Below are 25,356 nucleotides of genomic sequence, written 5' to 3'. Positions count from 1 at the left end.
GCAAAACTTTCAGCAGCCACCTGTAGGTAAAAAACAAAACAAAAAAAAAAGAGTTTTTTATTGCAATTACAACGGGAACTGGGAAGAGTGGAGGTTCCTGGAAGCAACAGTCCTGCTGGGGTGAGATAACAGATGTTCCTCCAGCTGTGCAGAAACCACCCAAAACTTCGTTCTGAAACTGCCTTGCTGAAGGAATAAAATGATTATTCCTTAATTGCAGGCCCCCAGCTCTTCTGAGAATTTTTAATCAGGAGGAAATCCTCATTGTGAAGCAAAAAAAAAAATTGAAACTGCTGCTTGCTTGCCAGGATGGGACAGAAATATTTCAAATAAAGGCAGAGCCTCTCCCTAAGTCACTTTTTTTTTATGCAGAGGTTCAGGTTTTCTGTGGAGATCTCTCTCTGGGAAGCAGGAAATTTGGTGGTGATGGTGTGAATAAATTGTAATCCAGGATAAGTTTGTGCCATCCTCCACCACCCAGACATTCAGGTAAGAATTTGTGTTTCTGATCGCTCTCAGTAAAAATAACAGGCACTGAAAAAGCACAATTTAAATATAAAATACAGAAAAATGCAGAAGAAAGACACTTTGGGGAAAAAAAAATATTTGAGCCAAATACCAAGGGTTTTCCTAAGTTTTTTAGTAATTCATTCAATTTCCCCTTGAGTGGAGATGGGCAGGGCTGGGGGCTGAGTTTGGGGGATGTTTTTGTCCTTAAAAAATACTAAAAAAGAAGCATTTAAATTAAGACATGGGAAGAAAAAGCTTAAATAAGGAGGTGTCCTTTAAAAGCTGGTTTATTTTGAACAAAAGCATATTTTAAAAGGCTTTAAAAGGCTTAATGCCGTTTCCATGAACAAGGCCTTGGACAAACCCCATGAAGGAAACATTCCCAGGCGAATTAATTATTTGAGCAATTAGCACAAATCCTGCCATAACAAACACTTGTTTATTTAGGGCTTCCCTGCCCTATATGAACACACGATGCTTTGACAAATGCCACCCTCATGCAACGCAGCTTTGCCCAAGTGTAGAGTTCATTATTTAATTTAAGTATTAAGTTATGAAATGGACAGAAAGTTTACAGCTCTATATCCTATTCGTTCTGAAAGTTATGGACCACAGAATCCTCTCTTTTCCTCATAAATTATTCACCAAAGCACCTTCCCTCCCCACCCTGAGACCCGGCACAGACATTCCCCCAAACCAGCAAAAATCTGTGTAAAACTCGGGTTATTTAAGGTGGGATTTGTTGTCCCCTCAGGGCTGAAGAGGATGTGGGGTCCCGGTGACACTCCGGGAGGAGAGAAAAGGGATCTCCAAGCTGCACAGCTGGAAACTGCACAGCACAAGGGTGGTGCAATAAAGGTGAGGAGGTGGAGGAAAGCAAAGGTGGGTGACCAGGGGACAGGCAGGAGCTGTCCCTGGTGGCACAGGACTCTGAGCTGGGCTGTGTCACCCCAGCAGCAGCAGTGACAGGCACAACACGGAATGCTGTCTCCATCCCAAGCCACCCTGTGTTCCTGGCACCCCGGGGTGGCAGGGCAGGAGCACATCAGCAGCCGGCCAGAACCCAGCAGCCCCAAACAGAGGAGCGTGCGGGAGGGATGGAATTGCCAGCTGGGAATCCCTACACGGAGGCACACCTGGGCTCCGAGCCCCCTTATGGTCTCCAAGAAGACACAGGATGACCTCCAAAAAGAGGCGTCTGCTGGGCACAGAAAGACCTGGTCTCTTTGGAAAGTTTAATTGGTTTTTTCCCCCAGCTGCGCTCGAAACCCCCCAGATCCACCCCGGCCCCGAGGGCAGCGGGAGCGGGGCAGGCGGAGGCGCGGCTGTCACTGGCAGTGCAGCAGCTCTTCCCAGCGAATGGGCTGCGAAAACACCTCCCGCTCCAGCCAGAGCTCGTAGGAGTAGTGGAAGTCCTCGGGCAGCTCCAGGCGCTGGCCCAGCACGCTCTGCAGGCAGTTGTCCACCGGGGCGAACTCCGAGTCCTGCGGCTTGTCGTACCTGCGGCTGTTGAAGGCTTCGATGTTGGCCCTCAGCGTGCATTCCTCAGCCTGGAAATCCCACGGCCTGGCGTCGATGTCTGCAGGGCAGGAGGAACAACACCCAAATAGTGTGGGAAACACCTCTCTGACAAGGTTTGAGCAAAAGAAAGGCTGAAGGTTTCACGCGAATTAACCGGAGTCACTCCTAATTATTATTATTCCTGACCAAATCCCATTATGTGTGCATTTTCGTTTAAGGTATCCCATAAAAATATAATTACTCCTGCATTAAGGACTATTTAAGATATCCCATAAAAATGTAATTATCCACGCATTAAGGACTCTCTATAATTACCCAGCCCTGCTTTTTTCACAAAGACCCCACCACTTTTACTGAAAACCTCCGCTGACCACTGAAGCAGGGATCAAGATTTAAAACATTTAAAACCTGGTGAGCTTATTATGAGCACAAATATTTCAAAATTTGGGCAAATGTAGCTATGAATGATATTGAAAAGCTGCAATAACCATGACATTATGTCATTTTATATAAATAAACTTATAATTTGAAAAGAATCCCAGTATTTTCAAAGCTGGCTTTCACGAGCTCTAAATCTGACAGTGCAGAATGGTGCTAGGAAACTTCTAGAAGAAATGCCCAGCAGTGACAACGATTTTAGAGGTTTAAGGCCAAAGCAGGTGAAGCAGATTGCAAAGCCACATGACATTGAAAAGCTGCAATAACCATGACACTATGTCATGTTATATAACCTTACAATATGAAAAGAATCCCAGCATTTTCACGAGCTCTAAATCTGACGGTGCAGAACAGTGCTAGGAAACTTCTGGAAGAAATGCCCAGCAGTGACAGCAGTTTTAGAGGTTTGAGGCCAAACTTCTGGAAGAAATGCCCAGCAGTGACAGCAGGTTTAGAGGTTTGGGGCCAAACTTCTGGAAGAAATGCCCAGCAGTGGCAGCAGGTTTAGAGGTCTGAGGCCAAAGCAGGGGGAGCAGCTTGCAGAGCCATGGGCAGTGGGCCGAGGCCGGGCAGGACTCACCGTTGCCGTAGGCCCAGTCATCGTTCATGCGGTGCCGCACCTTCTGGTAGATGGCAGACATGGTCTTCATGTTGCTCTTCCTCCACTGGCGCCCCAGGTACTTGGTCTGGATTTTCAGCAGCTTGAGCACGTAGAGCTGCATCATGGCCTGCTTCACCTTCAGAGCCCTCTTCAGGATCGGGGCTGATTTAAACACCACCAGCATCTGCCAGGAAATCAACACCCATCAGTGCAGAGTGCTGGGGAGGCACACAAACAAACACTGTCTGGGCACCAACACCTGGGTCTCATCCACCACAAACCCCCAGCAGGGAGAACAGGAGCAGTCAGCACAACCAGCACTCTCTGCACGGGGCTTGAGGGTCATGGAAACAATGTTATTTGCAGGAGAAAAAGTATTTCTGCATTTAAGGCTCAATCTGTGAAAGAAAAAAGGGAAGATGATGAAGAGCAGAAGCCCCAGCACTTCCACAAGGAACCCTGAGCAGAAGGCTGGGCTGATCACGCTGTGTAGAGCCAGGGAGATGCTCCAGGTGAAACGCTGCAGGGTCTCAGGGGGAGGGGACACACCCTTACCATTGTCCTCGAGTGTTTCCACTTGGTCAGCTTGTTGAGGATCCTCAGCAAGTTAATGCAGGAGAACAGATTCCTCCAGCAGAACTGGTTGTTGTCTCCAGCTTCCTGCAAGGGGAGAAGTGCAACGCTGACCACAGCGTTCATCAGCACCGCCACAGAGGTGTCCTCAGGCAGAAATCTTTATTTTTATTGTCTGCACAAGTCTTGTTTCTGAGGGAGGACAAGCAGCAGAGCTTCCTCCTCACTTGGGTTATCATCAGCAGATTCTGGGGAAAACCATTTTGAAACACTCCAATTTTAATCTGCTTTTAATTTAGAGTAGAAGCTAATAATGGGATAAATCACATTATTCCGTCACGGGAAATATATTTTGTGGTAGATTTGTCTTCTTTGTTTACAGCCAGAGAGCAAATTTCAGCCTGGTGATCACCACTGCCTTTGGTAACTATATAAATTAATCCATGCTTAGGGCACACATTTCCAGTAAAAGGAAATCACAAATCAGCACGGGATGACAAATAGCAACGTTTGTATCAAGAGCATGAGACCTTTCTGTAACAAAAACCCCCTCCAGCTTAAGTGCTGCTGAGACATTGTTTTAAATATTAGGTAACTGTAAACACCCCCAGCTCCAGCTTGTGGAAATACTGCCCGTGGCACTTTGAGATTTAATTCCACCACTGCAGTAACTTGCTCCATGTTTGAACAACTCCAAGCACAGGAGAAATGTCCCACAGAAATCCTGTTTGGGGATTAGTGCAAAACAAGGGCTGCTGAATCTATAAACCACTCACAGCCAGCTACAGCCTTCTTAACTTGGGGCAAAAACTCGTTCCAGGATCTGGGCACCCTCGGGAGGGGTTTGAAAGCAGATTTACCCAAGAAAATCCCACCAGCACAACCCCTTGGCTTTTAAAGGCAAGTGCCAGACAGAATCAAGGAATTGCTGAGGGCGGAAAAGACCTCCCAGCCCACCGAGTCCCAGCTGTGCCTGATTCCCACCTTGTCCCCAGCCCAGAGTGCCACATCCAGGGATTCCTTGGACCCCTCCAGGGATGGGGACTGCAAACCTCTCTGGGCAGCCCCTGCCAATGCCCGAGAGGCAGCCAGAGGTGGGATGTCACTGGAATGTCACCAGGATGTCACTGAGGCGCTCGTGGATGCTGTCTGGTGCTTTGGGGGTCCCAAACTGCAGTGTCCCTGCAGTGTCACATCGTGCCCAGGCCTAACTTGTGCCCTCTGCACCCAGTAATTTTCCCAGAGATCCCAGTGGAATAAGCCAGGATCCATTTCTTAGGCTGATGGGTTTGTCACCAGTCTGATGATGTCTCTACAGATTCACGGAGGGAGGGTCTTTCCATCAGATATGTGGAAGGAGAGAACAGGCTACACAGACTTTAGTACCCCTTCTAAGGGGTGGGTTAAGCCCTTTGCTGACCCCTGTGGAGTGACGGGAGAGGGGAGATGGGGACTGGCCAGGATTTGAATCCCCAGCACCTCAGCCACTCCTGATTTACCCTGGGTGGGGACAGCAGTTACCCCACAGGCCCCTCCTTGGGAGGCAGCAGTGCTGGACTCATCCTGGCTCTCCTTGGGATAACCAAACACACATCACTGTGCTCAACCCACTGAGAGCAGAGTCATCTGTGACATCCTCTGAGAAATGTGTTGCACTGGGATGTTGAAATCACTCATCAGTGGTAAAAAAAAAAAAAAGCTAAAACAACGCATGAAGTGCTGGCTGAAGAAATATAAATATGTGCAAAAATGTGTGCCTCGAGTAGCAGGGTGGGTCTAATTCCTATTAAATCCTTACTTCCATGGGTATTCCCCCAAAGGTGAACCCTCATGGTAAAATTCAAGTTGGTTTCTGCATATTTTCTAATTAAATTGCTCTCCCTTGAGGATAACATCCGTGTCTGCTGGAGGAAAGTGAGAGGTGCTGTCCTTGAATGTGACAGCTCTCAAACTGCCCAGACCCTACGGGGAATATTTTCCCTAAAAACGTTCCATTTTCTCCTGCAGCCTTGAGGCTGATTGTGAGCATTAGCACGACCATGAAACCCTCAGTGAAGTGTCACTAGATGTCCCCATCGGTCCAGGAAACGGTGGAGCCTGGCAGGGCTGGATGGGGACACCCAGCCTTCAGCAGCCCGTGGACCTGGGGAAAATCCTTCTCTCGGATGATTTTGACCTTTACACACCTGAGGAAAGCAACACAGGCCTCAGATTGCAGCAGCACCGTGAGATCATCCCTGCCCGGGCTGGATTTGCTCAGGATCCTTCTCAACGATTTAGGCTCTCCATTTCCTGTCCATTATTCCCTGTTAACCCCAAAGCTTTCCCCTGTGCTGTCCAAGTCCAACCCCCTCTGCACTTCAATTATTGTAATTATGAACCTGCCAGCACTATTATCCCATCTGCAGTCTGTGTATTTGCCCAGCCCATCCTCTGGCCAGTCTCTGGAATACTTAAGGCTCCTCTCCGTGGGGAATTTGGTTCATTCCTTAAACTGCTATCTCATAGAACAGGAGTGCTCAGAGCACTGAAACCTGGGAGGCAACAGCCTCTGGGTAAATTCTCTTTCAAAGCACAAGAGTCTTGTCCTGACAGAACAAGAGGAAACAGCCTCAAACTGTGCCAGGGGAGTTGAGGTTGGACATCAGGAAGAATTCCTTAGGGAAAGGGTGGGCAGGTCTTGGCAGGGAGGTTTGGAGCTCCCATCCCTGGAGGTGTCCAAGGAATCCCTGGATGTGGCACTCAGGGCTCTGGGCTGGGGACAAGGTGGTGTTTGATCAAAGATTGGACTTGATGATCTTGGAGGTCTTTTCCAACCACAACGATCATGGAATTAAAGTGATTCTATTCTGTCAAAGGGAAAACCCTAAACCCAGCTATTTCTATGGGGTGCCCAGCACCAGCAGTGCCTCTTCCCCACCTCCCCACAGCTGACAGTGACTCAGAATAGTGATGGGGAGGATTTTCAAGCCTGGAGGGGAAAAAAAAATAAGTCTAATTTTGGAAAGGTTGGGGGGCTACAGAAAAAGAAGACCGAGAACAGAAAACCCAAATCCTTCCTCACGCTGTCACAAAGAGCAGTCCTGGCCACAAAAACCCTTTCTGTGCTGCTTACCAGACTTTCTGCTGTGAGCTCGGGCAAGTCACAGACCGTGCAATGCGGATAATCCAGGACAGAGATGCTGCAGAAAACAGGAAAGAAGGGGCTCGTTAGCAACCCATTAACACGAGAGAAACTTTTAAGGTGATCTGTATGATCGTGCCCAGGAATCTGTAACATTCTTCCTGCTCTGTGCCTGGAAATGCAACAAGTGCTTTGGGTGGGGAACAATCCCACCTCCAGCACGTCAAGCAGCCGTGCTGATGGGCCTCCCTCTGGCACAGACAGCATCCAGAGGGGATCCCAGCCTCAGCACTGCCTCGGCCCTCAGCTTAATGGAGCACATCGATGCCTCCTGGCTCCAAAGCTCCATCCTGAGTGCATTAGTAAGGGCTCGAAGGATTTGGATCCATTAAGACAGGACAGATGAGTTATTCATATGCATATTTAAAAAGGGAGAAAAAAGTAAACAAAATAGATCTGAGGTTCACAGGGAGGCATCTGGTTGGCAGCAAGAAAATTGATGGTGAGTGAATATTTAGAGTATCGCGTTTTTCAAAGGCCTCCAGGCCTGTGGAATTTGTAAAAGTAGTCAATGAAACACACCCAGAACTGGAATTTACACCTCCCTGGCTCAGAGCATCCAGCTGCACATCCCACCTGACTCGCAGGTGCATATCCTGCCTGTGAAACCTCCATCCCAGAGCAGAGGAGGGGGCTGAGTGCTCCTGGGATACGTTTCCTCCTCACTTAAAACACAGGACCAAAAGTGGAAATATTTACAGCAGGAGGATCAACATATTACTTCCTATTTTCCTATGCGTGCCTCCTCGCACAGACACAACCATACCATGCAGGAGACAGACCAGCCTACACACGCAGCTGCAGAGCCACAAAAAGAGCATCAAAAAGGAAGAAAAAGGATCTTTTTATCATTGCAACATCCCTGGGGAGCTGCTCTCCAAGCAGAGAAATCCTGCCCTGGTGAGCTGTGGAAGATCTGTGCTGTCTCAGGTCTCTGATCCGTGGTGGTCCAGCCAGTGCTCAAAACAGGGCTGGTGCCTCTCTCAGATCAGCAGTAAAAGGCAGTGACAGCTATGGAAAACCTGAAGGAGTCAGGAAAGCTGAATTACAGCTGTAAAAAGTGGGAAAGACCTGGAAGAGCCTACCCTGTCTGGCCTTGATGAAGCTGTGGCCCAGAGATGCCCGGTAGCACTGGATGGCTCCCCAGGAGCCCATGTGAAGATGAAAACTACTTTATTTTAAAGAAGAAGCCTATTTTATTTTAGTACTATTTCAGCAGCCCAATCAGAGATTGGAAACCCAGCATCCAGTCATCCTCATCACGCCAAAGGGATTCGCTCCCTCTACATATTTCTGCAGTGGACAGGACACCCCAAAGCCTTGTGAGGTCACCTGGGTCCCCCAGGACATCAGGGCTCCCCAGGCACGAAGCTTTCCTGCCTCAGCACCTGTCTGTCTCCCACCAGTGGCTGTACCTGTTTTTGGCAGTGATGTAAGACATGATGTTCTGGTTGAAGAATTTCAGGATCAGCGGGATGCAGTTGGCAAACACCAGGTGTTGGGACACGTACTCAAACTGGGGAGAGAAGGGAAATGGGTCGGTGTTGGCTGGGACAGCTGGGAGCATCACCTGGGGATGGCAACCTCTTCCCAGCCAAAAGCAAAGCACTTGGCGTGGTTTGCCCCGGACGCCTCACAGACCATTCTGTCCCTGAAGTTTGCTGTGTAAGGTCTGTGTCATGCACAGCAGCTGGAAAATTCCATTTGCCATGGAGAGGACACGCACTCTTCACGGCAGTGCTTTGGGAATAGCTGCACCTCATGGCTTTTCAAAATGAAATCTGGCAAAACAGTGTGCAGGGAAGAGGGAAGGGGTTGTAGCTATTACGTGAGAAAATACAATAAATCCTATTGCTCTCACACACTAATCCCAGTTCCCTCAGAAATTTTGACTGAAATAATATCCCTAATTTCCTACTTGCTTTTAATTCCTCTCTCCCTCAAAGCATTAAATGGTCTTCAAGATCCCTTCCAACCCAAACCACTCTACAGTTTAATAATACAACAAATCTCTCCTGTCCTCTAAAGATACAAACTGCAGCAAACCCCAGTCCTATCCCATCCTGCCCTTCCCATGCCTCTCCATCCAGATCTCCAGTTTGAGAGGGAAGGAACAGTTTGTTCTCATCTCAGCCGGGTGCCAGCTGTCAGCATTGGCACACCACAGATGACACAACACCACAGATGACACAGCACTGGGATGTGCTGGTGAGTAATCGACCCTTCCAACCCAAACCATTCCGTGGTTCAGTGATTCCTTCATTTCAGACCTGCTGGAGTTCTCATGGTGCTCCCTGAGACCACCTTTGTCACAGAAAGAACAAAGTCACCCAGAACAGACAGAAAGAAAAGCAGAATCAGGGGGATTCAGGAAACCCTGCAGCTTTCTCCAGGCTCAGCAGCAGGCTGCAATGGCCCTCCTGCCTGGGGGGAAGAAAGGAGAGGAGCTGCTTTGAAGTGAGAAAAATTAATGAAGAGATGGGGCGGGGGGGAGCAGAACAAATGTAGGATTGTAAAAATGTGGGAGTTGTTTTCATTTTACCCAATCCAGTACGTGGATTTATATTTATCCTCAGTTAAATAGCAGTGGGTTTTGTAACGCAGAGGGATTTGTAGCGTGCCGAAAGCTTTAACAGAAAAAATTAGAAAACATTAATTGTTTGACTTGCTGAACGAGTGGAGAACTGGGCCACAGCTCATATTAGTCCTTGGGTTTTTTTAACCAAGGAAAGCCCTGGAGTGGGTGCAGTTTGATTGGTGCCATGCAGATGGAACAAAAATGACATTGGGAACAAAAATCAGATTGCAACGATGACCCAGATCTCCTCCTCTGTTGAAACTGGAGCCCCAAGAACCTGATCCTGCCAAAACCAGATTAGGTGACCTCGTGAGGTCCTTCCCAGCACTATTTCTGGGCACTGGAGATGACAGAGCAAAAGAGAGTCTTGCCTAATCCCCTTCCTCTTCCCCCTCCTGCCAGGGAGGCTCGTGCTATTTCCTAAATTTAACCTGAATGGATATTCCCAGAAGTCTAAAAGCTCCTGCCACGTGAGTGGAAAAGGTGTTGTCAAAGCACAGCGGGGTTATCCCAACCAGAGCGACCCTGTTCAAATCCTGGAGCTATGGAAATGTGATTACAGCTCCTCATGGGAAGTCTTCCAGGACAGGGTTTATCAGGACCTTCAAGCCCAGCTGGGCAATGGCCATCCCTTCCTCTAGGCCCACCTGGTAGATGTGGTTCAGCTTGAAGTGCTTGAGGAGCAGCAGCAGCAGCGCCGAGATGCTCTTCACGATGATCTCCTTGTGTCTGTTCACGTCGATGCCCAGCTTCATGCTCTGCAGGACGGTGATGCTGGGTGGAGGGAAAACAGCGCCGTGGCTGTGGCAGCAGGGAGCCCCAGGAACTGTGGAGCTCTCCTTCGTCTGGATGAGCTCTACGAAACCAAGCAGCTTCCCTCCCCCCGGGACTCCCATTTCCACCCATCCCACCTGCTGATGCCAAAATGCATTCAAAAAGGAGGAAAAAAATGTGGATTGTCCTCCACCAGGAATGCTGGTGGAGCAGTAGGGAGGACACCTCCTATATGCTGACAAATCTTTATGATTTGGGTCAATTAGCAGGATTTTATCATTTGTGCCACTTAGCTTGGAGAGGCTGCACTCGAATCATGGCAGCATCACTTCCTTGGCTTTCACAGCTCTGCCCTGGTGCCAACTGTAATTCACACCTACTCAAACAGACACCCCAAATCTGGAGCCCCCCAAACCTATTGGCTCTCCTGCTTGGTCCAAGACTTGGTGGCAAGGCCGGGATGGCCGGTGGCCCCCTGGTGAGGGACTTACGGCATCTCTTCAGGCAACACGTCTGCCAGGATGTTGATGGAGTCAGTCTTGGCCTTGGAGGTGGGTGCAGCAGCCAGGAGGATCTTCAGCAAAGCGATCTGCAGGAGAGGGCAGGTGTGGGGCATGGTCCAGGAAAGGGAGTTCCTTCCTTCTCCTTCACTTGCCAAAACTGGACAACTCCAAGCCAACTCTACAGGGTTTCACCAGGCCACACTCAACCTCTGACAGACAGGACAAGTGTGGGGAGCTGAGCAGCTCTGTTTTATCCTTAACCTAAGGCATCACATGTGCCTGAGCTCTGGTAGGGAGGGTAAAACAGCACAAGGGACACCTGGAGGTTAAATGCACTTAAATCTCTGTCTCTCCCTACAGAGCCCACATGACCCAATCAGCATCTCAGAATCCTCTGAATCCCTCCTCTTGGACTGTACTTTCCTCCCAGCTCTGCTCAGCATTCCCACCAAAATCTCACCGTCCAGGTCCTGAGCATGCTGCTGTGCTGAGCTCTGCAGCTCCCAGACTGGCAGCATTCCCTACTCCAGAGCTCTTCCTTCCCTTTAAGGAAGGGGGCTTACCATGTACTGGGGGAGATTGTACAACATTGCTCGATACAACACCTCACAAGGGGTTTCTTGCACTTCCTCTTCCCCCTAGGGCAGAGAATCATCAAAAACAAGGGAAAATGGAGTAAAAACAACCATGGATTTACACTGACACCTTGGAAACCTCCCATCTTTTCTCTGGTGATGGGGTGAAGCAACTTCCTTCTTACCAGAGACATGGGGCACTTCTCCAGCTCCTCCTCGTTCTTGATCTGGACGTCCGAGATGGAAACGTACTTGTGCTGGCAAAACACACAGACAGAGGCAGAGCAGTGTCACAGCTGAAGGAGGAAACACGGCCAAAGACGGTCACAGCAGTACCCCAGTGAGGCGTGCAGGTCACAGCACAGCCACGGGCAGCTCATCCCTGTGCGGGACATCCCTGAAGCCCCTCACACCTCCTGCCTTTGGTTACTCCCACCTGCTCCTTCTGGGAGCTCTCTGTAAGGAATTAGAGGGACAATCACCCCCAAAAGACAACCCAGACCTTGGATAGGGTCAGGTGGCCTCTGGAGGGGTCTCATTCCCCATGGAGCACTGCAGGAGCTGAGGCTGGCCGTGCTTCCCCCTAGGAACAGCACCAGCTTGGGAACGTATGTCCAACCCCAGCTCCGAAAGTCTGTCACCTTCAGAACACACAGCAGGCACTCACCAGGAAACAGGAGTGCTACACCTTGGATAAAGTAAAGTAAAAATGCTGGAGAGGCTACTTGAGGACTCAGGTTTTAATTTTTTGCCTCAATTCCTGCAAGAAGCTCCAAAAGCTTTTCCTGTGGCACCCAACTTTTTACTCCCGGCAGTAACAGTGTTTCAGGGAGGGTGGCCAGGAGGATCCACGTGGTGGATATCCCATGCCATGCATGGAGCCACCATCTCACCTGCTTCAGGGTCTTCACACTTTCATGGATCGGCCGCGGGAGCCCTATCAGGGTTTCGGTGTCCCTGGGGAAGAGGAAAGGAGGTCAGTACTGGGAAGGAGATCCGTGCTCAAACATTTCCATGTCATAACAGGTAAAAGAGGGAGCCTGGAGTCTGCTGAATGCATCCCAGATGGCTCAGGAACTGGGAGAGGTGTTGGCCTGAGCTGCTGCCCTCCCACCTCCTCCCCATCAAGCCTGCACAAGACAGGAGAGACATCGGGGTGGAGAATTGGGGTGAAATCAGATTGAATCAGAATTTGGGTGAAATCAGATGACATCAGAAATAGGGTGGAGCCAGTCTGAGCCCAGCACTGCACCTAAAAATGAGTGTGCCCCACTGGGCCTGTCCCAGGATGACCCGTACCCACAGCTTGATTTATTCACAAACTGAGTAATTTGCTGTGGATACCAAACTGTCTCAGCTGCCTTCCACATCAAACCAGTTCCTGCCTTGGGCCAGCGTCTGGTTATTCTGGGCTAGGTCTGATTTTTAATAGAAAGAGGTCCCTGGGGAGCAGTGTCTCTAGGAATGTGTTTTTCTAGCACTGCTTTCATTGCTGCAGCTCTGGCGAACCCAGCGCTGCCTCATCCTGAGCAGGTCTTGAGCTGAAAAAAACCTGAGCTTTGTGCACACCTCCCACCACTTAACCCCCACTGATGGAGGCTGCAGGGCAGATTTTGTGGATGGAACACTCACTGCCCCAGTGTGAATCCGATGAATTTGTTCCTGCTTGCTTCCAGGAAATGCTCGATGTCTTTCTGTCTGATGGAGCAGCGGAGAGACAAAAACAAGGAGAAGGTTGGAAGACAGCCACGTACAAGATCACAACCTCAGACTGATTTCTAGAGATCTCAACAGCAGCGGGCAAAAGTCACCTTTGCTGGCTGGGGAAAACCTAAACCATTTGTATTTGCTGTGCAACTCCATGGGAACACGCGAGTAAATGGAGAGGAGTTTTCTGCAACCAGCACCTTTGTATCCACCTCCTGTGCTCCTCACACACATCTCCAAGGAGCATCTGCTGGCTCTGAGAGAACAAATGTTGTCTCCACGGTCTGTCAGAGCACACGCTGCTCCGACAGCAAGCTGACATCTTGTCCACCTCGGGCATCTTTCATGGGAACTGCTCGGCAGCTCTGCACTACAAGCAGGACACGAGCTGTGAGCCAAGGCTCTCCTGGACAGAAAGGAATCCAGCTGGATTTCCAGCCAGCAGCCAAGGAAAGCAGCAGCCATTGGATTTCAAAGCTGACGGTGTTAAGTGACGTGGAGCACCACAGCACCACCGTGGAGATCCGTGTGGGGAAGCCAATTCCTGCTGTGCTTCTGCTAGGAATGCTCTGGACAGACAGACTCAACCCTGTCACTGCTCCTATCTCAAAAATATCTATTTGCTCCTGTGTTTTAAAGATACTGGATTAAATCCAGGCTTGGGATAAACAGCCAAAAAACCCCTCACATGGATCAGAGGGAAAGGGGCAGAGGTTTTCACCCTCTTTTCCTAACATTCCCTCATTTCATGTGTGGATACCTGCCTTAAGAAGGAAAAGCACCTTCATCCTTAGATGTTTTTCTGTGTCACTAAAAAAGGCTTCACCGGGCAACACAGGGGGGCCCTACTCACCCAACAAGGTGCCATTGACCCGCTCCCAGGATGATTAGTCAAGGACTTTGTGCTACCAAGATCCACTGGGACCTGGCTGGGAAAGCTGACCCTGCTCCCACAGCACCCCAGCACAGCCTCCTTCCCAGTACAGCCAGGGATATCCAAAGCTGGATTGCCATTTATCGGGCAGTAAGTTGGTTTGCCCGTTTATTGGCTGGGCTGGGTTTAGCTGAGCTCTTCCCCAGAATTCACACACCAAACGTGGCAAGTGGCCAACCCAGAAAGGACCAACCCTGACAAAAAGAGGAGTGGAGTCACTTCAGTTCAACCCGCCAGAGGCCAAAAAACTTCCCAAAAAACTGCAATGAACTCCAGGACAGGTAGGTCTGGGGAGGAGGGCGGTGACACCAGGTGGCTTTACCTGACTTTGGGAGCCCAGGGGAGCCCCTTGGGGAAGGACACCCTCTCGATGGGCAGGCGCTGAGCCGGCATGGCGGGCACCATCGCGTCCCGCTCCATCAGGTCCAGCTCCCCCTCGATCCCGCTGTCCACGTCGTCGCTCTCCTCTTCATCAACCCCTCCTTCGTCGCTCTTGAAGGGATCTCTCTCGTTGTAGATATCCAAACTGTCCTGCTTCATCAGGGGCTGCAGCACAAGGGGAAGGAAATATTCAAGTCGCTTCAAGGATTTTATTTCCCTCTCAGGTGCTGGCACCAGATCTCTCCATCCTGAAAGGATCACGCTCTCAGATGTTCCTCAGGTAAGGATTTCCCTCCTAGCTGTTGCCACCAAAGCCTGCACAAGAATAATTCCTTCTGTACCTCTAACCTTGCTGCTCTAGGAGGTGCGACCCTGTTTTCCACCTTAACTTTTGGGGCTTCCATCTGACATCTCTTCCTTAGCAAAAGGCATTTCCATCCTCAGAACACAACACAGCAACTCCAAGAGCAGAGCTAAAAAAAGAACTTGCTGTGAGCACTTTGCTCCCTGGTGCTTATCAGCCCTCTGCCATAAGGTCAGGATGTCCTCTGGCTTCCTCTGGACCAAACACCCCATGGGGCTGATTTGCTGCAGTTGAAACTGGTGGATGAAAAACTGAACATGCTCCGACCACGTGTACTGAGAGCCCAAAATCCCCCCAGCCCTGGGCTGGTCCCCCAGCATGGGCAGCAGGGCACGGGGGATTCTGCCCCTGTGCCTAGGTGAGACCCCACCTGCAGAGCTGCCCCAGCCCTGGGGACACAGCAGCAGGACCTGGAGCAGCTGGAGGGAGCCCAGAGGAGGCTCCGGAGCTGCTCCAGGGCTGGAGCCCCTCAGTTCCCAGGGATCCAGGCTGGGAGAGCTGGAGGTGCTCACCTGGAGAGGGAAATGCTCCAGGGAGAGCTCCGAGCCCCTGGCAGGGCCTGCAGGGGCTCCAGGAGAGCTGCAGAGGGACTGGGAACAAGGCCTGCAGGGACAGCACCCAGGGAATGGCTGCCAGTGCCAGAGGGCAGCCATGGATGGGATCTTGGCAATGAGGAATTCCTGGCTGGGAGGGGCTGGGCTGGAATTCCCAGAGCAGCTGTAGCCGTCCCTGGATCCCTGGCAGCGTCCAAGGCCAGCTTGGCTGGAGCTGTGAGAAACCTGATCTAATGGAAGATGTCATGTGGAACGGGATGGTCCTCAAGGTCCCTTCCAACCCAAACAATTCCGTGAGCCTAGAACTGGAAAACACCGGAGCACTCGGGGGGGGGAAAAGGGAACCATAACCACGAGCACTCCTGGCTCCTCCTGCCGGTGCCTGCTGGAAACCCCTCCCGGCCCGGGAGGACGCTCCCGCTCTCACCCTGCGGCCGCGGTGGCCCCGCTTCTGCGGCTGCTGCTGCTGCTGCTGCTCCACGAGCTCGATGGTGTAGGTGGGCGGGGAGGCCGCACGCATCCCCCGCACCACCTGGATGCTGTCCTCGGGCAGGGGCGGCAGCCCCAGCTCCTCCCGCCGCCGCACCTTCATGGCCTGCAGCGCCTCGAACCCGCCCAGCGTGAACTGGGGACAGAGAGGGGAGAGCACGGAGCACACACGGAGCACCCACGGAGCGCACAGCCCTCCCGGGCAGCTCCAGCTGGGCGCCATCAGCGGGGAGAGCCGAGGGGAAGGCACCACGGCACTCCTTCCTTCCCCACCCCACGTCCTCAGCCCACCCTGATCCCAGAAGGAAGATTCCTTGTGTCAGCTCCCGGTGCCATCCTAAATAACCCTGTCATGGTTGGGTTGAACGGTGGGGAACATCCGGGCTGCAGCAGCGCTGTTCCACAATAAAAGTTCCTGCAGCAAGGAAGGGTTTGCACTCACCAGGAGCACCTTCCAGAGCAGCAGCAGCACCTTCTTCATGGGGAAGTGTGGAGCGTGGCCGCTGCAGAACTTGGTCACCATGGTGAAGAGCAGCAGAGCAAACGGCTCCTCGGTGTGCACAGGGAAACCTGTGGAGAAGGGACCAGGACTGGGGTCAGAGCTGATCCCCCATCCCTGAGCTCTCTCCGCTGGTCCAGCGCGACGAAGGGATCTCCACGGGGCACAGTGAACTTTGGGGCTCACTCAGCTCCGTCCTGAAGGTCTCCCGGCAGGTTTTCCACTCGGGGGGATCCGTCTCCTGCTCCACGCGGATGTTCTCCACCATCAGGTACATGACACTGAGCAGGACCCTGCCAGGACAGCACAGCAGGCAGGTGTGAGGCCACTCTGTCCCCAGAGGCTGTCCCACAGCCCTCCCAGCAGCGAGGGGTACCTGAGCTCAGTGCTGTCGGCCAGGGAGATGGCCGGCTTCCGCAGGGCGCTGCTGCAGGCCTGGCTGTTCCTGCAGGACAGGGCCGAGCTCAGTGCCAGCCCCCTCATCCCCACCCAGCCAACTCTGCAGCGCCGGGAATGCCACACCGGGGCATGTGACACGGCTGGGGCACCTCCCAGGAGGAGGATGGGGATGGGGAGAAAGAAGATGAAGAGGAGGGTGAGGAGGACTGGAGAAGAGTGTGAGGAGGATGGCGGGAAATAAGATGGAGAGGAGAAGAGTGAGGAGAAAAGGGTGAGGAAGATAGGGAGAAGGAAGATGAAAAGGAGGGAGGTGAGAAGGATGAGGAGGAAGATGAAGAGGAGGAGCAGGAGATGTGAAGAAAGAAAATGAAGAGGAAAAAGGGTGAGAAAGATGAGGAGAAAGAAGATGAAAAGGAGGAAGGTGAGAGGATGAGGAGAAAGTGGAGGTAGAAGAGAAAGAGGAGGATGGAAGAAGAAGGTGAGGAAAATGGGGAGGAAGAAGTCGAAGAGAGTAAATTGAATGGAAGAAAAGGAGAGAAAGCAGATCAGAGAATCACAGAATCATTTTGGTTGGGATCATCAAGTCCAAGAAGCAGAGGGGTGAGAAGAAAGAATGACGTGAAGAAGAGGACAAGGAGGGAGAGGTGGGCGAGGGCAGCGCAGTCCTCTCACTCAATCTCCATGTTGAGAAGCTCCAGGAAGGCAGAGAAGGTTCCCAGCTGGTACAGGAGGAAGCTGTTGTGCCGAGACCAGTGCAGGACATCCCCTTCATTATCACAGTCCCCAAAGACACCTGGAGAGGCCGCAGAGAGAAACACTGGTGAGGGAGGATCTGCCTTTGAACCCCTGGAGTCCACAGGACCACCCCAGGCAGGAGCTTCACTGCGCCAGCCTGGCACAGCCCTGAGGAAGGCTTCTCCCAAAACCCCACGGCAGCAGATCCGAGGCCACCTCCGGCCACGGGGGACGTGTCCTTACCCTGTGCCAGGTACAGGATGGCCCGTGCTACCCTGAGCCTCTTGTCCCTGTTGACCACCTCCAGCCCATCCAGCAGGCGCATGACGTAGGCCTTCTGCTGAGCCCTGTCCAGCTCCAGCCACCTCCTGTCCGGCACTGGAACAGGGACACGAGTCCAGCCAGCTGCTTCTCTGAGGGGCTGCTCTCGCCCCAAGCCCGGGGTGCTGAGCCCAGGGCTGGTACCTTGAGTGTGAAAATCCTCCTCGAAGCATCTCCTGTTGTGGCTCAGCTCAGGCTCCTCGGTGTAGCTGTACAGCTCTGATGGAGACAGGGATCAGCAGGGCCATGGAGGGGCTTCACCCTCCTCCTCATTCCCAGATTCCTTGGGAAGCATCCCTGTGCACCCAGGCAGACATGGGACACAGACCCAAACCGGTCCCTGAGCCCTCCTGCAGCTCCAAGGGCACCTCGTGGCCACCCAATGCCCCCAAACTCATCCCCTTCATGCCCTGGCTGGGCTGTTCCCAGCTCCTGCTCCAGCTGCACTTGCAGTTTCATTGGGGTTTTTGAGGGGACATTCTGAGTCTCAAGCAGTTTGGGAATGAAGGGAATGCAGGAACACCCCGCCAGGACCTGCACTGATCCCCCACCCAGCAGCTCGGACATTTTGGGTCCTGCAAATAGGGGCTGGACTTGGACTGGATGTTGCACCTGCTCTTTGTAATTCCTGCCTGCTCCCACAGAATTCCTGCCTGTCCCCACAGAATCCCTACAGTCCTGAGGGGCTGAGCAGCACCACGGAGGACTGAAGTGATCCTGCAGGGAAGGAGGAAGGATCCCTTGCGGAGGAAATGTGTTTTTGCCAGGCCAGCGTGTGCAGCTGAGATACACCGAGCTAAAAATATCCCCAATTTCTCCGGACGCGCTCGGGACCGGGGGTTACGGAGCAGAGGCAGCTGGAGCCGCCACACGGCAGGGACACAGGGGACAAGGACAGACCCGCCCGATAAAGGGTGACACCTCCCGCCTGGGCTCTGTCGCCGGACACTCCGCTCTCCTGCCACCCCCGGCGCTGTGCCCTGGTAATGGGGAGTGCGGTAATCCCCGTGTCCCCACGCGTCCCTTCTGCGTCCCCAGGGAGTGAGCGGCTCTCTAATAATACACCCCGCTGGCTCCGTTACTGCGCCACTCGGCATCCATCCCCCATCCCGGCGGGATTTTCATTTTCCCTGCCTGCCGGGCACCTGTAAATAACAACGCAGCGCTCGAAACCTGCTTCACCTGCCAGCTCAGCGCCGTGGCCGTCGGCATCCCCGTACTCGAATTCCAGGTTGGGACAATCCACGGAGCCCTGCGGAGAGCGGGATGGGGTTAGGAGGGGGCCGGCACATCCCTGGGGATATTTTGGGATGCGGGATGGCTGCCAGCGCTCGCAGCCTTTGCGCCAAAGCCGCTCCAGCCGCCGGAGCGGCGACTCGCAGGGATGGAGCGGGGAGTCCGTGCGGGGCCGCTTAAAACACGGCGGAGATGTGGAAGCCGCGCGTAAAAACAGCGTTTCTCAAATCCCAGGGAAAGCAAAGGCGCGACACAAAATGCCGGGGAATGTTCGATGCATTTCAGAGCCCTGCAAGCCCTAAATACAAACCCCGGGGCTGGTTCAAAGCAAAAGCCCGCGGGAGGATGCTGCGGATCCCTGAGCTCGGTCCTCAGCTCCCGGGGCCGCGCTTTGCCTTCCTCATCTCCCCCTCCTCCCCTGCGGATGAGGAACTGGAGCATGAAACTTCGCCGGAGGATTCCGGCGGGGCAGCGAGCGGGCAGCCGCAGCCAGACGGCCCAAGGCCGGCACCGCGCCGCCCTGCCCCGGCTAAGGGAACACACGAACGGGTAATCACCGAAATTAACATAATTCCCCATGCCGAGTCTCCATCCCTCCTCGGCAGCCGGGCTGGAACTGATGCGCGTCGCGGCGATTAATATTGATGAGCCGGGAGGATGCGCGGCCCCGGCCGAGCCCGGCTGGCTCGGGAGCGCGGCTGGCTCCGCTTTCTCGCCCCGTTTCCGCAGCCCAGCCGTGGGGCGGCTCGGGCCGTTAAAGCCGGGCAGGAATTCGGCGAAGCGCGTGCAGCCCTAATCCGCTTCGAGAGACCGAGCCAGGGGAGCAAAGCAAACCCCAAATTCAGAGTGGGGGGCACGACCCGGACACCGTTCCCAGGGACGCTTTTGGGGTTAGGGAGCCCCAAAGGTGGCTTTACGGTGGCCGGGGACATCAGATCCCAGCGGGATCCCGGTGACCCGATCCCGGTCCTGCTCTCCCGGCCGGGCGCTCACGAAGCCGCGCGGGCGCAGCTGGGGCAGAACAGCCCAGCGGGGTCTGGCGCTTCCCCCGCGCCCCGCGGTCATCGGGGCAGGAGGGGTGAAGGGGGCGGAGGGCACAGCGGCACCCGGACCTTGGTGAGGAGCAAAGGGGAGCCTGCAGAGTGCGGGGGAGCCCAGGGCCCAGGTGGGCCCCCAAAACCCTGCTGCCGGCTCTGGGCGTGGGGCTGGGAGGTGCCAGTGCTGGGGCTGAGGCAGCACCCCAAAACTCTGCAGCTGGGTCCGGCAGTGCTGCGGAGCGCCCCTGGGGCTTCCTGCTCCGGGCTGGGCAGCACGCTGAAGAACTCCCCTAACGCGCCCGGTTTGGGGTAGGGAGCACCCCCAAGGCCGTGAGCTCCCCCAGTCCTGGATAAGGCTCCTTCCGCAGGAGCCCCAGTCCCGGAGCAGGGACCCCCCCAAGCCGCAGCAGGTCCCGGCGGAGCCCGGGGGGCGCCGGCACCGAGCTCCGCGCTCTTACCTCGGACTCCTTGCGCTGGCTCCGGAAGAGCTCCCGGCCCTTGGGCTGCGGCTGTGGCTGTGTCTGGGGCTGGGGCTGGGGCTGGGGCTGTGGCTGTGGCTGTGTCTGGGGCTGTCCCGGGCGGGCCCTGCCCGGGCCCGGGGCTCCGCCGCCTCCGGCCGCCTCCATCCCGCGGCCGCCGCCAGCACGTGGGGGACGGCACGGGCCCCGCCCCGCCCCGCCCATTGGTCCGCCGGGACCGGGGGCGTGGCCTCAGGGAACACCCCCGCCTCGCCATTGGTCCGGAGCGGGATGGGGCGGGGCCCGGGGTAACGGTGGAGGGAGTCGGGGGGACACGGGGGTCCCTCGGGGTGGGGGGCTGGGGACACTGGGGGGACGGGCTTGGGGGGACAGGGGTGTTCCTGGGGTGCTGGGAATGCTGGGGAGTTATGTGGGCTCCCTGGGGTGCTGGGGAGTTATGGGGGTCCCTGAGGTGCTGGGGATGCTGGGGAGTTATGGGGGTCTCTGAGGTGCTGGGAGCAGGGAATGCTGGCGAGTTATGGGGATCCCTGAGGTGCTGGGAGCAGGGAATGCTGGGGAGTTACGGGGGGCACCTGGGGTGCTGGGAGCAGGGAACGCTGGGGAGTTATGGGGGTCCCTGGGGTGCTGGGAGTACAGAATGCTGCCATGGGGGTTATGGGGTGTCCCTGGGGTGCTGGGAGTACAGAATGCTGCCATGGGGGTTATGGGGTGTCCCTGGGGTGCTGGGAGTACAGAATGCTGCCATGGGGGTTATGGGGTGTCCCTGGGGTGCTGGGAGTTCAGAATGCTGCCATGGGGGTTATGGGGTGTCCCTGGGGTGCTGGGAGTACAGAATGCTGCCATGGGGGTTATGGGGTGTCCCTGGGGTGCTGGGGGTACAGGATGCTGCCATGGGGGTTATGGGGTGTCCCTGGGGTGCTGGGGGTACAGAATGCTGCCATGGGGGTTATGGGGTGTCCCTGGGGTGCTGGGAGTTCAGAATGCTGCCATGGGGGTTATGGGGTGTCCCTGCAGCAATGAACTGGGGCAGCAGGGTGGGAGCCGGGGGTGTCAGAGGTGGCCGTGGGGGGCCGGGGGGCACCTGTGGGGCTGCAGCCGCCCCGGCACGGGCAGCGCCGCAGGTCCCCGTGCCCGAGGCAGCCCCAGAAGCAGCCGGCCAGCCGGGCTGTCAAACCGCAGCGTCCCCATTTCGGCCCCAGCAGCTCCCGGGGCCCTGGGGCAGGGTTCCCATTCCCACACCCAGTAACGGGGGTGGGTTGTTTTTGGGGTGACTGTGCAGGTTTGTGGCCGGGGGGGTACTGGGTGCCCGACCTCGGTGTCCCTCACGTCCCACATCCCTTCAGAGCCCCTGGACGGCTGGACACCCCAAGGGTTTGGGTCGCAGTTCCTTGGCTGCCGCGGGTGCGCGGCTCTGCAGCGGGGCCGCCAGGGCGGGAGCGGAGCAGATAACGGGATCGTTCCGGGGGAGATAACGGGGCCGGGACCGCTCCTGCACCGCTTCCCAAGGACACGCCAGCCCGGCAGCCCAAACAGCTCCGGCTGCCCCAAGGACGCGGCCCCGGGGCCGCTTCCCCAGCTGGAACTGGCTGGAAGCAGCAGCAGCTCGAGGCTCCGGCTTTGGGGATCCCCCCCAATCCCACCACCATCCCCGATCCCGCCTTGTCCCCCCATCCCAAAATCCCGGCCTGCCCCCGCCTGACCCCAGGGATGCTCGGGAGGGGCTGAGTTTTCCAATGTTTTATTTGTGTTTTGAGATTACAGAGTCTTTATTGCTGATCTAATACAATCACTCAGACATTAATATTTAAAACACCCTTCTGAAATGTTACGGTTGCGACGTTTTCGTTTCCTCGCTGCTGCTGACGAGTTTTGTCTTATTATTATCTCTAAAGTTCAGAACAGAATTAATTCCTTAATGCGATTTTGCTGGTGTTACCTAAAATCTCCTTTTTCCTAAGTCTTGAAAAATGTGTTACATTAAAAAAAAAAAAAAAGATGAAAGAAACCAAACCCCATTACACGTTTAATTTAGAGATGATCATAGGATATGATTCCAGGTTGATTAGGAAAAAAGCCAAGCGAGCCAAAAAGCTTTTACAGGAGAAGCAGAACATGGAGAAGAGCTTTAAAAATCGAGGTGGGAAAAGCCAGTTGGGATTTCAGTATTAATATATATATTTTTTTTTCCCTTCCTATCTACCTGGAAGATAAAAGGGGGTTAAAACTGGGCACGAAGGGATCTGGGGCTGTGCAGAGCAGGCACGGGGCAGGACGCGGCTCTGGGGACGAGAGGGGTCGGGATTCGGGATGAAAGGGGCTTTTCCAGGGGGAAGTGGCTGTGCTTGGGTTGGGATTCCCGTTCTTCCCAAAGCTGCTGTGCCCCAGGGACCCCACGGCCGCGTCTCACCTGGGCCGGGAGCAGCTCCCGCGCTCCCAGGAAACGGCAGGGGCTGACCAGGATCCAGCTCGGGCAGAAAGAGCTGGGTGTGATGCTTCCAACAGCTCAGGGGATTCTTCCCAAAAAATCTCAGGATCTGGGTAAAATGAACGAGCGGAGATCATTTCAAGTCTGTGGTTAGCCATCAGCCTACTGGAAGCTTCTCAAAGCCTGACGGTCTCCTCAAGGCCTTCGCAAAGCCCTGACGCCTTCCCAAGGTCTCTTCAAGCTCTTCTCAAGGTTTTCCTTCCTGATTTTGAGAGATTTCAAAGAGAAACCTGGAATGAGCCGGCACACGGGAACGTTTGCTCTGGAGACGAGCGACTTGTGGCCGACCTGCCTCCAAATCTCCCGAGAGCCGTGGGAAGGACTCGAGGCCGTAATTCCTCCGTTTCCCCTTCCTTGTGCGTGAACGAGCTGCCACAAAAAGGTTCTCCACGATGGCAAAGAAGCCCAGGAGGACAAAACACGGATCTGCAGCCGACGAGAGAGCCAACGGGGAGGACAGAGGCTTCTGTGCTCATGGGGCTGGGCAGTTTGATTTCAGAAGGATCACGTTCTCCACGCGAGGGACAGAGGTGACTCCGCTCAGACATCGGCACTTGGGAAGTCACCTTGCTAAGGGTCACGCTGTCCCGTGCTCAGGTGGGACATCCCGGGATAAAACAGGGAACTCTGGCAAATTTATTCTCCATCAGCTCCGACACGTCGAGGTGACCGAAGGGTTTTAGTGATGCTCAACTCTCCCCTCGCACAGAATCCGTGGGGGTCGCTCCGGCGGACGTCTCATACATTCCAAAGGGGAATTCCAGATTCATACAAATGGGACCAGAAAATAAAACTCCGAACGTTTCCAATGAGGACTGAAACTCAGCTGGAGAAGGACCTGGGTCCTCCCAGCCGGGCGGCCGGCGAGCTCTGCTTGGCGCGGCGAGAGCCGCCGGGCGCGTGAGCAGCATCGGCGGGCGAGGCCCTTCCAGCAGTGCGGGCGGGCGGGGCTGCCTCGGCCCCGCCGGGAACACGACTTTGGTTGATCCAGAGAGGTTGGCACTCGGAACGACAGCAGCAGGAAAACGCCGCGGGGCCGCGGCCAGGGGAGCGGCGCCGGCTCCTCCGCGCGCTCGGGGCTCTCCCCGGGCCGGCGCTGACCCCCGGGCACAGCTCCGGGCGGTGCTAAGGCGAGGTTCCCCGGCTGGGCACGGCCCCGGGCACTCCCAGGGCGCTCGGAGAGGCTTCTCCAGCCAGATTCCCGAGGCGGCTCCCGGCTGGGTGGCAGCGCGGGAGCCGAGGAGGATCTCGGCTCTGTTGTCAAACCGCCGGAGAAGCGCTGGGGCGTGGAGGAAAGCAAAAGCGACTCCCAGGCCGCGTCCCGCCGTGCGCGGCGTGAGCAGGGATAAGGGAATATTCCACGGCTCGATTCCAGCAGCTTCCTCCTCGCCTTCCCCGTCCTCCCAGCCCCGAAAAAGAACGAACCCAAAGAGAAGAATGAAAGGAACGGAAAGAAAATCCAGCGTCTCCCAGTCCCGCGGCAGGACGAACACCAGTGGCGGAGGCCACGTGAACAGTATTCTAATTTAATAAATAAATAACCTAAAACACACTGTCGACTATGGCAGCAAGCCCGGCTCTAGCGTGGGAAGCTTGCGCGGTTTCATCCTGTACAGTAGTTGAGAAAGACTCGGGTGGTTGTTGCGGTTCCTCGCGATTCTCCCGGACGCGGCGGCAGGAACTCAGTATCTGGGAAAAGAAGGAAAAATGGAGCTTGGTGAGGGGGGAAGAGATGAGAAGCTGCCCCGGCATCACCACGGTGGAGTTCGGGAGGGGGAGACGCCAAGGACAGAAAGGGCTGAGGAAGGGACTCGGTCCTCGCTGCCTCCGAGGTGCCCATGGGAAGCTGGAGGGGCCGTGGCTCCCCCTCAGGGCAGGGAATTCCCCGACACCCTCAATGGATCCCAACCTCTCCAGGACAAACCTCGCTCCCAGCAAGGCCGGGCCAGACACCAAAACCAGGGACAAACCTCAATCTCAACAAGGCCATGCCAGACACCAAAACCAGGGACAAACCTCGCTCCCAACAAGGCCAGGCCATGCCAGACACCAAAACCAGGGACAAACCTCGCTCCCCACAAGGCCAGGCCATGCCAGACACCAAAACCAGGCACAGAGAGTTGAACCAGAGGGAATTCCTCCACAGCCACAGGGAAGCACCAGGATTTTGCAAGGAAAAAAGCTCAGGATCTGGGAAAACCCAGAATTCCCCAAACAGGGAGTGTTCTGGTGCTCTCTGCCTGCCAAGAAAATCCCTCTTCCTGCAGGAAAAGGATCTGGGCTTCACCCTCCCAAGCAGATCCACTTTAGTGCAAAGCCATTTCATTTTCACAGTGGAAATTCATGGCAGTGCTGGCTAAAAATGTGGAAAGGGAAGCGATCCAGGGCTCCTACTGAAAATTGTTATTATTCTGGGGACGTGCCCAGCCCATGCTCAGGAAGGAGCCGTGGAGCTGAGCCCGTGGGAGCAGCCCCGGGC

At 54.8% G+C, this 25,356-nt stretch overlaps 2 protein-coding genes across 5 annotated transcripts in view; both read right to left on the bottom strand.

Annotated features, from left to right (window-relative positions):
* Nucleotides 1-781: 781 nt before the first annotated feature.
* Nucleotides 782-20,614, bottom strand: STRIP2 (striatin interacting protein 2). Of its 2 annotated transcripts, none has more exons than XM_038155028.1 (21): nucleotides 20,372-20,614; nucleotides 18,823-18,892; nucleotides 17,785-17,859; nucleotides 17,563-17,697; nucleotides 17,257-17,377; nucleotides 16,562-16,630; nucleotides 16,372-16,478; nucleotides 16,129-16,256; nucleotides 15,625-15,822; nucleotides 14,221-14,444; nucleotides 12,890-12,955; nucleotides 12,151-12,214; nucleotides 11,443-11,514; nucleotides 11,246-11,320; nucleotides 10,671-10,768; nucleotides 10,053-10,179; nucleotides 8,243-8,343; nucleotides 6,759-6,825; nucleotides 3,626-3,730; nucleotides 3,050-3,254; nucleotides 782-2,089 (listed from the first exon to the last, which is right to left on the bottom strand). In XM_038155028.1, exons 1-21 carry the CDS (start codon nucleotides 20,594-20,596, stop codon nucleotides 1,839-1,841), a joined length of 2,583 nt encoding a protein of 860 aa, XP_038010956.1. In that variant the 5' UTR covers nucleotides 20,597-20,614; the 3' UTR covers nucleotides 782-1,838. The 2 variants fall into 2 exon arrangements, with proteins under 2 accessions (XP_038010956.1, XP_038010957.1); XM_038155029.1 differs by lacking the exon at nucleotides 20,372-20,614 and adding an exon at nucleotides 19,434-19,594.
* Nucleotides 20,615-22,114: 1,500 nt separating this feature from the next.
* AHCYL2 (adenosylhomocysteinase like 2) overlaps nucleotides 22,115-25,356 on the bottom strand; it is a 74,060-nt gene continuing 70,818 nt past the window's right edge. For all 3 annotated transcript variants that reach the window (XM_038154194.1, XM_038154196.1, XM_038154195.1), the window contains exon 17: nucleotides 22,115-24,566. In XM_038154194.1, the coding sequence (XP_038010122.1) occupies nucleotides 24,560-24,566 (7 nt within the window). In that variant the 3' untranslated portion in view covers nucleotides 22,115-24,559. The remainder of the gene's footprint in view (nucleotides 24,567-25,356) is intronic.

This window comes from Motacilla alba, chromosome 1A (genome assembly GCF_015832195.1).
Source record: "Motacilla alba alba isolate MOTALB_02 chromosome 1A, Motacilla_alba_V1.0_pri, whole genome shotgun sequence".
Classification (NCBI taxonomy): domain Eukaryota; kingdom Metazoa; phylum Chordata; class Aves; order Passeriformes; family Motacillidae; genus Motacilla; species Motacilla alba.
Note: the sequence above shows the minus strand (reverse complement) of the source record. Positions and strands in the feature narration are given on the sequence as shown.

Excerpts from the sequence above, each read along its gene's own strand:
- STRIP2 (XM_038155028.1), bottom strand. The coding sequence starts at position 20,596 with ATGGGCGGGGCGGGGCGGGGCCCGTGCCGTCCCCCACGTGCTGGCGGC. Across the intron at positions 17,378-17,562 it reads CATCCTGTACCTGGCACAGG|GTGTCTTTGGGGACTGTGAT; the intron begins GTAAGGACACGT and ends CGGCCTCTCCAG. Across the intron at positions 8,344-10,052 it reads AGCTGAACCACATCTACCAG|TTTGAGTACGTGTCCCAACA; the intron begins GTGGGCCTAGAG and ends TTCTCTCCCCAG.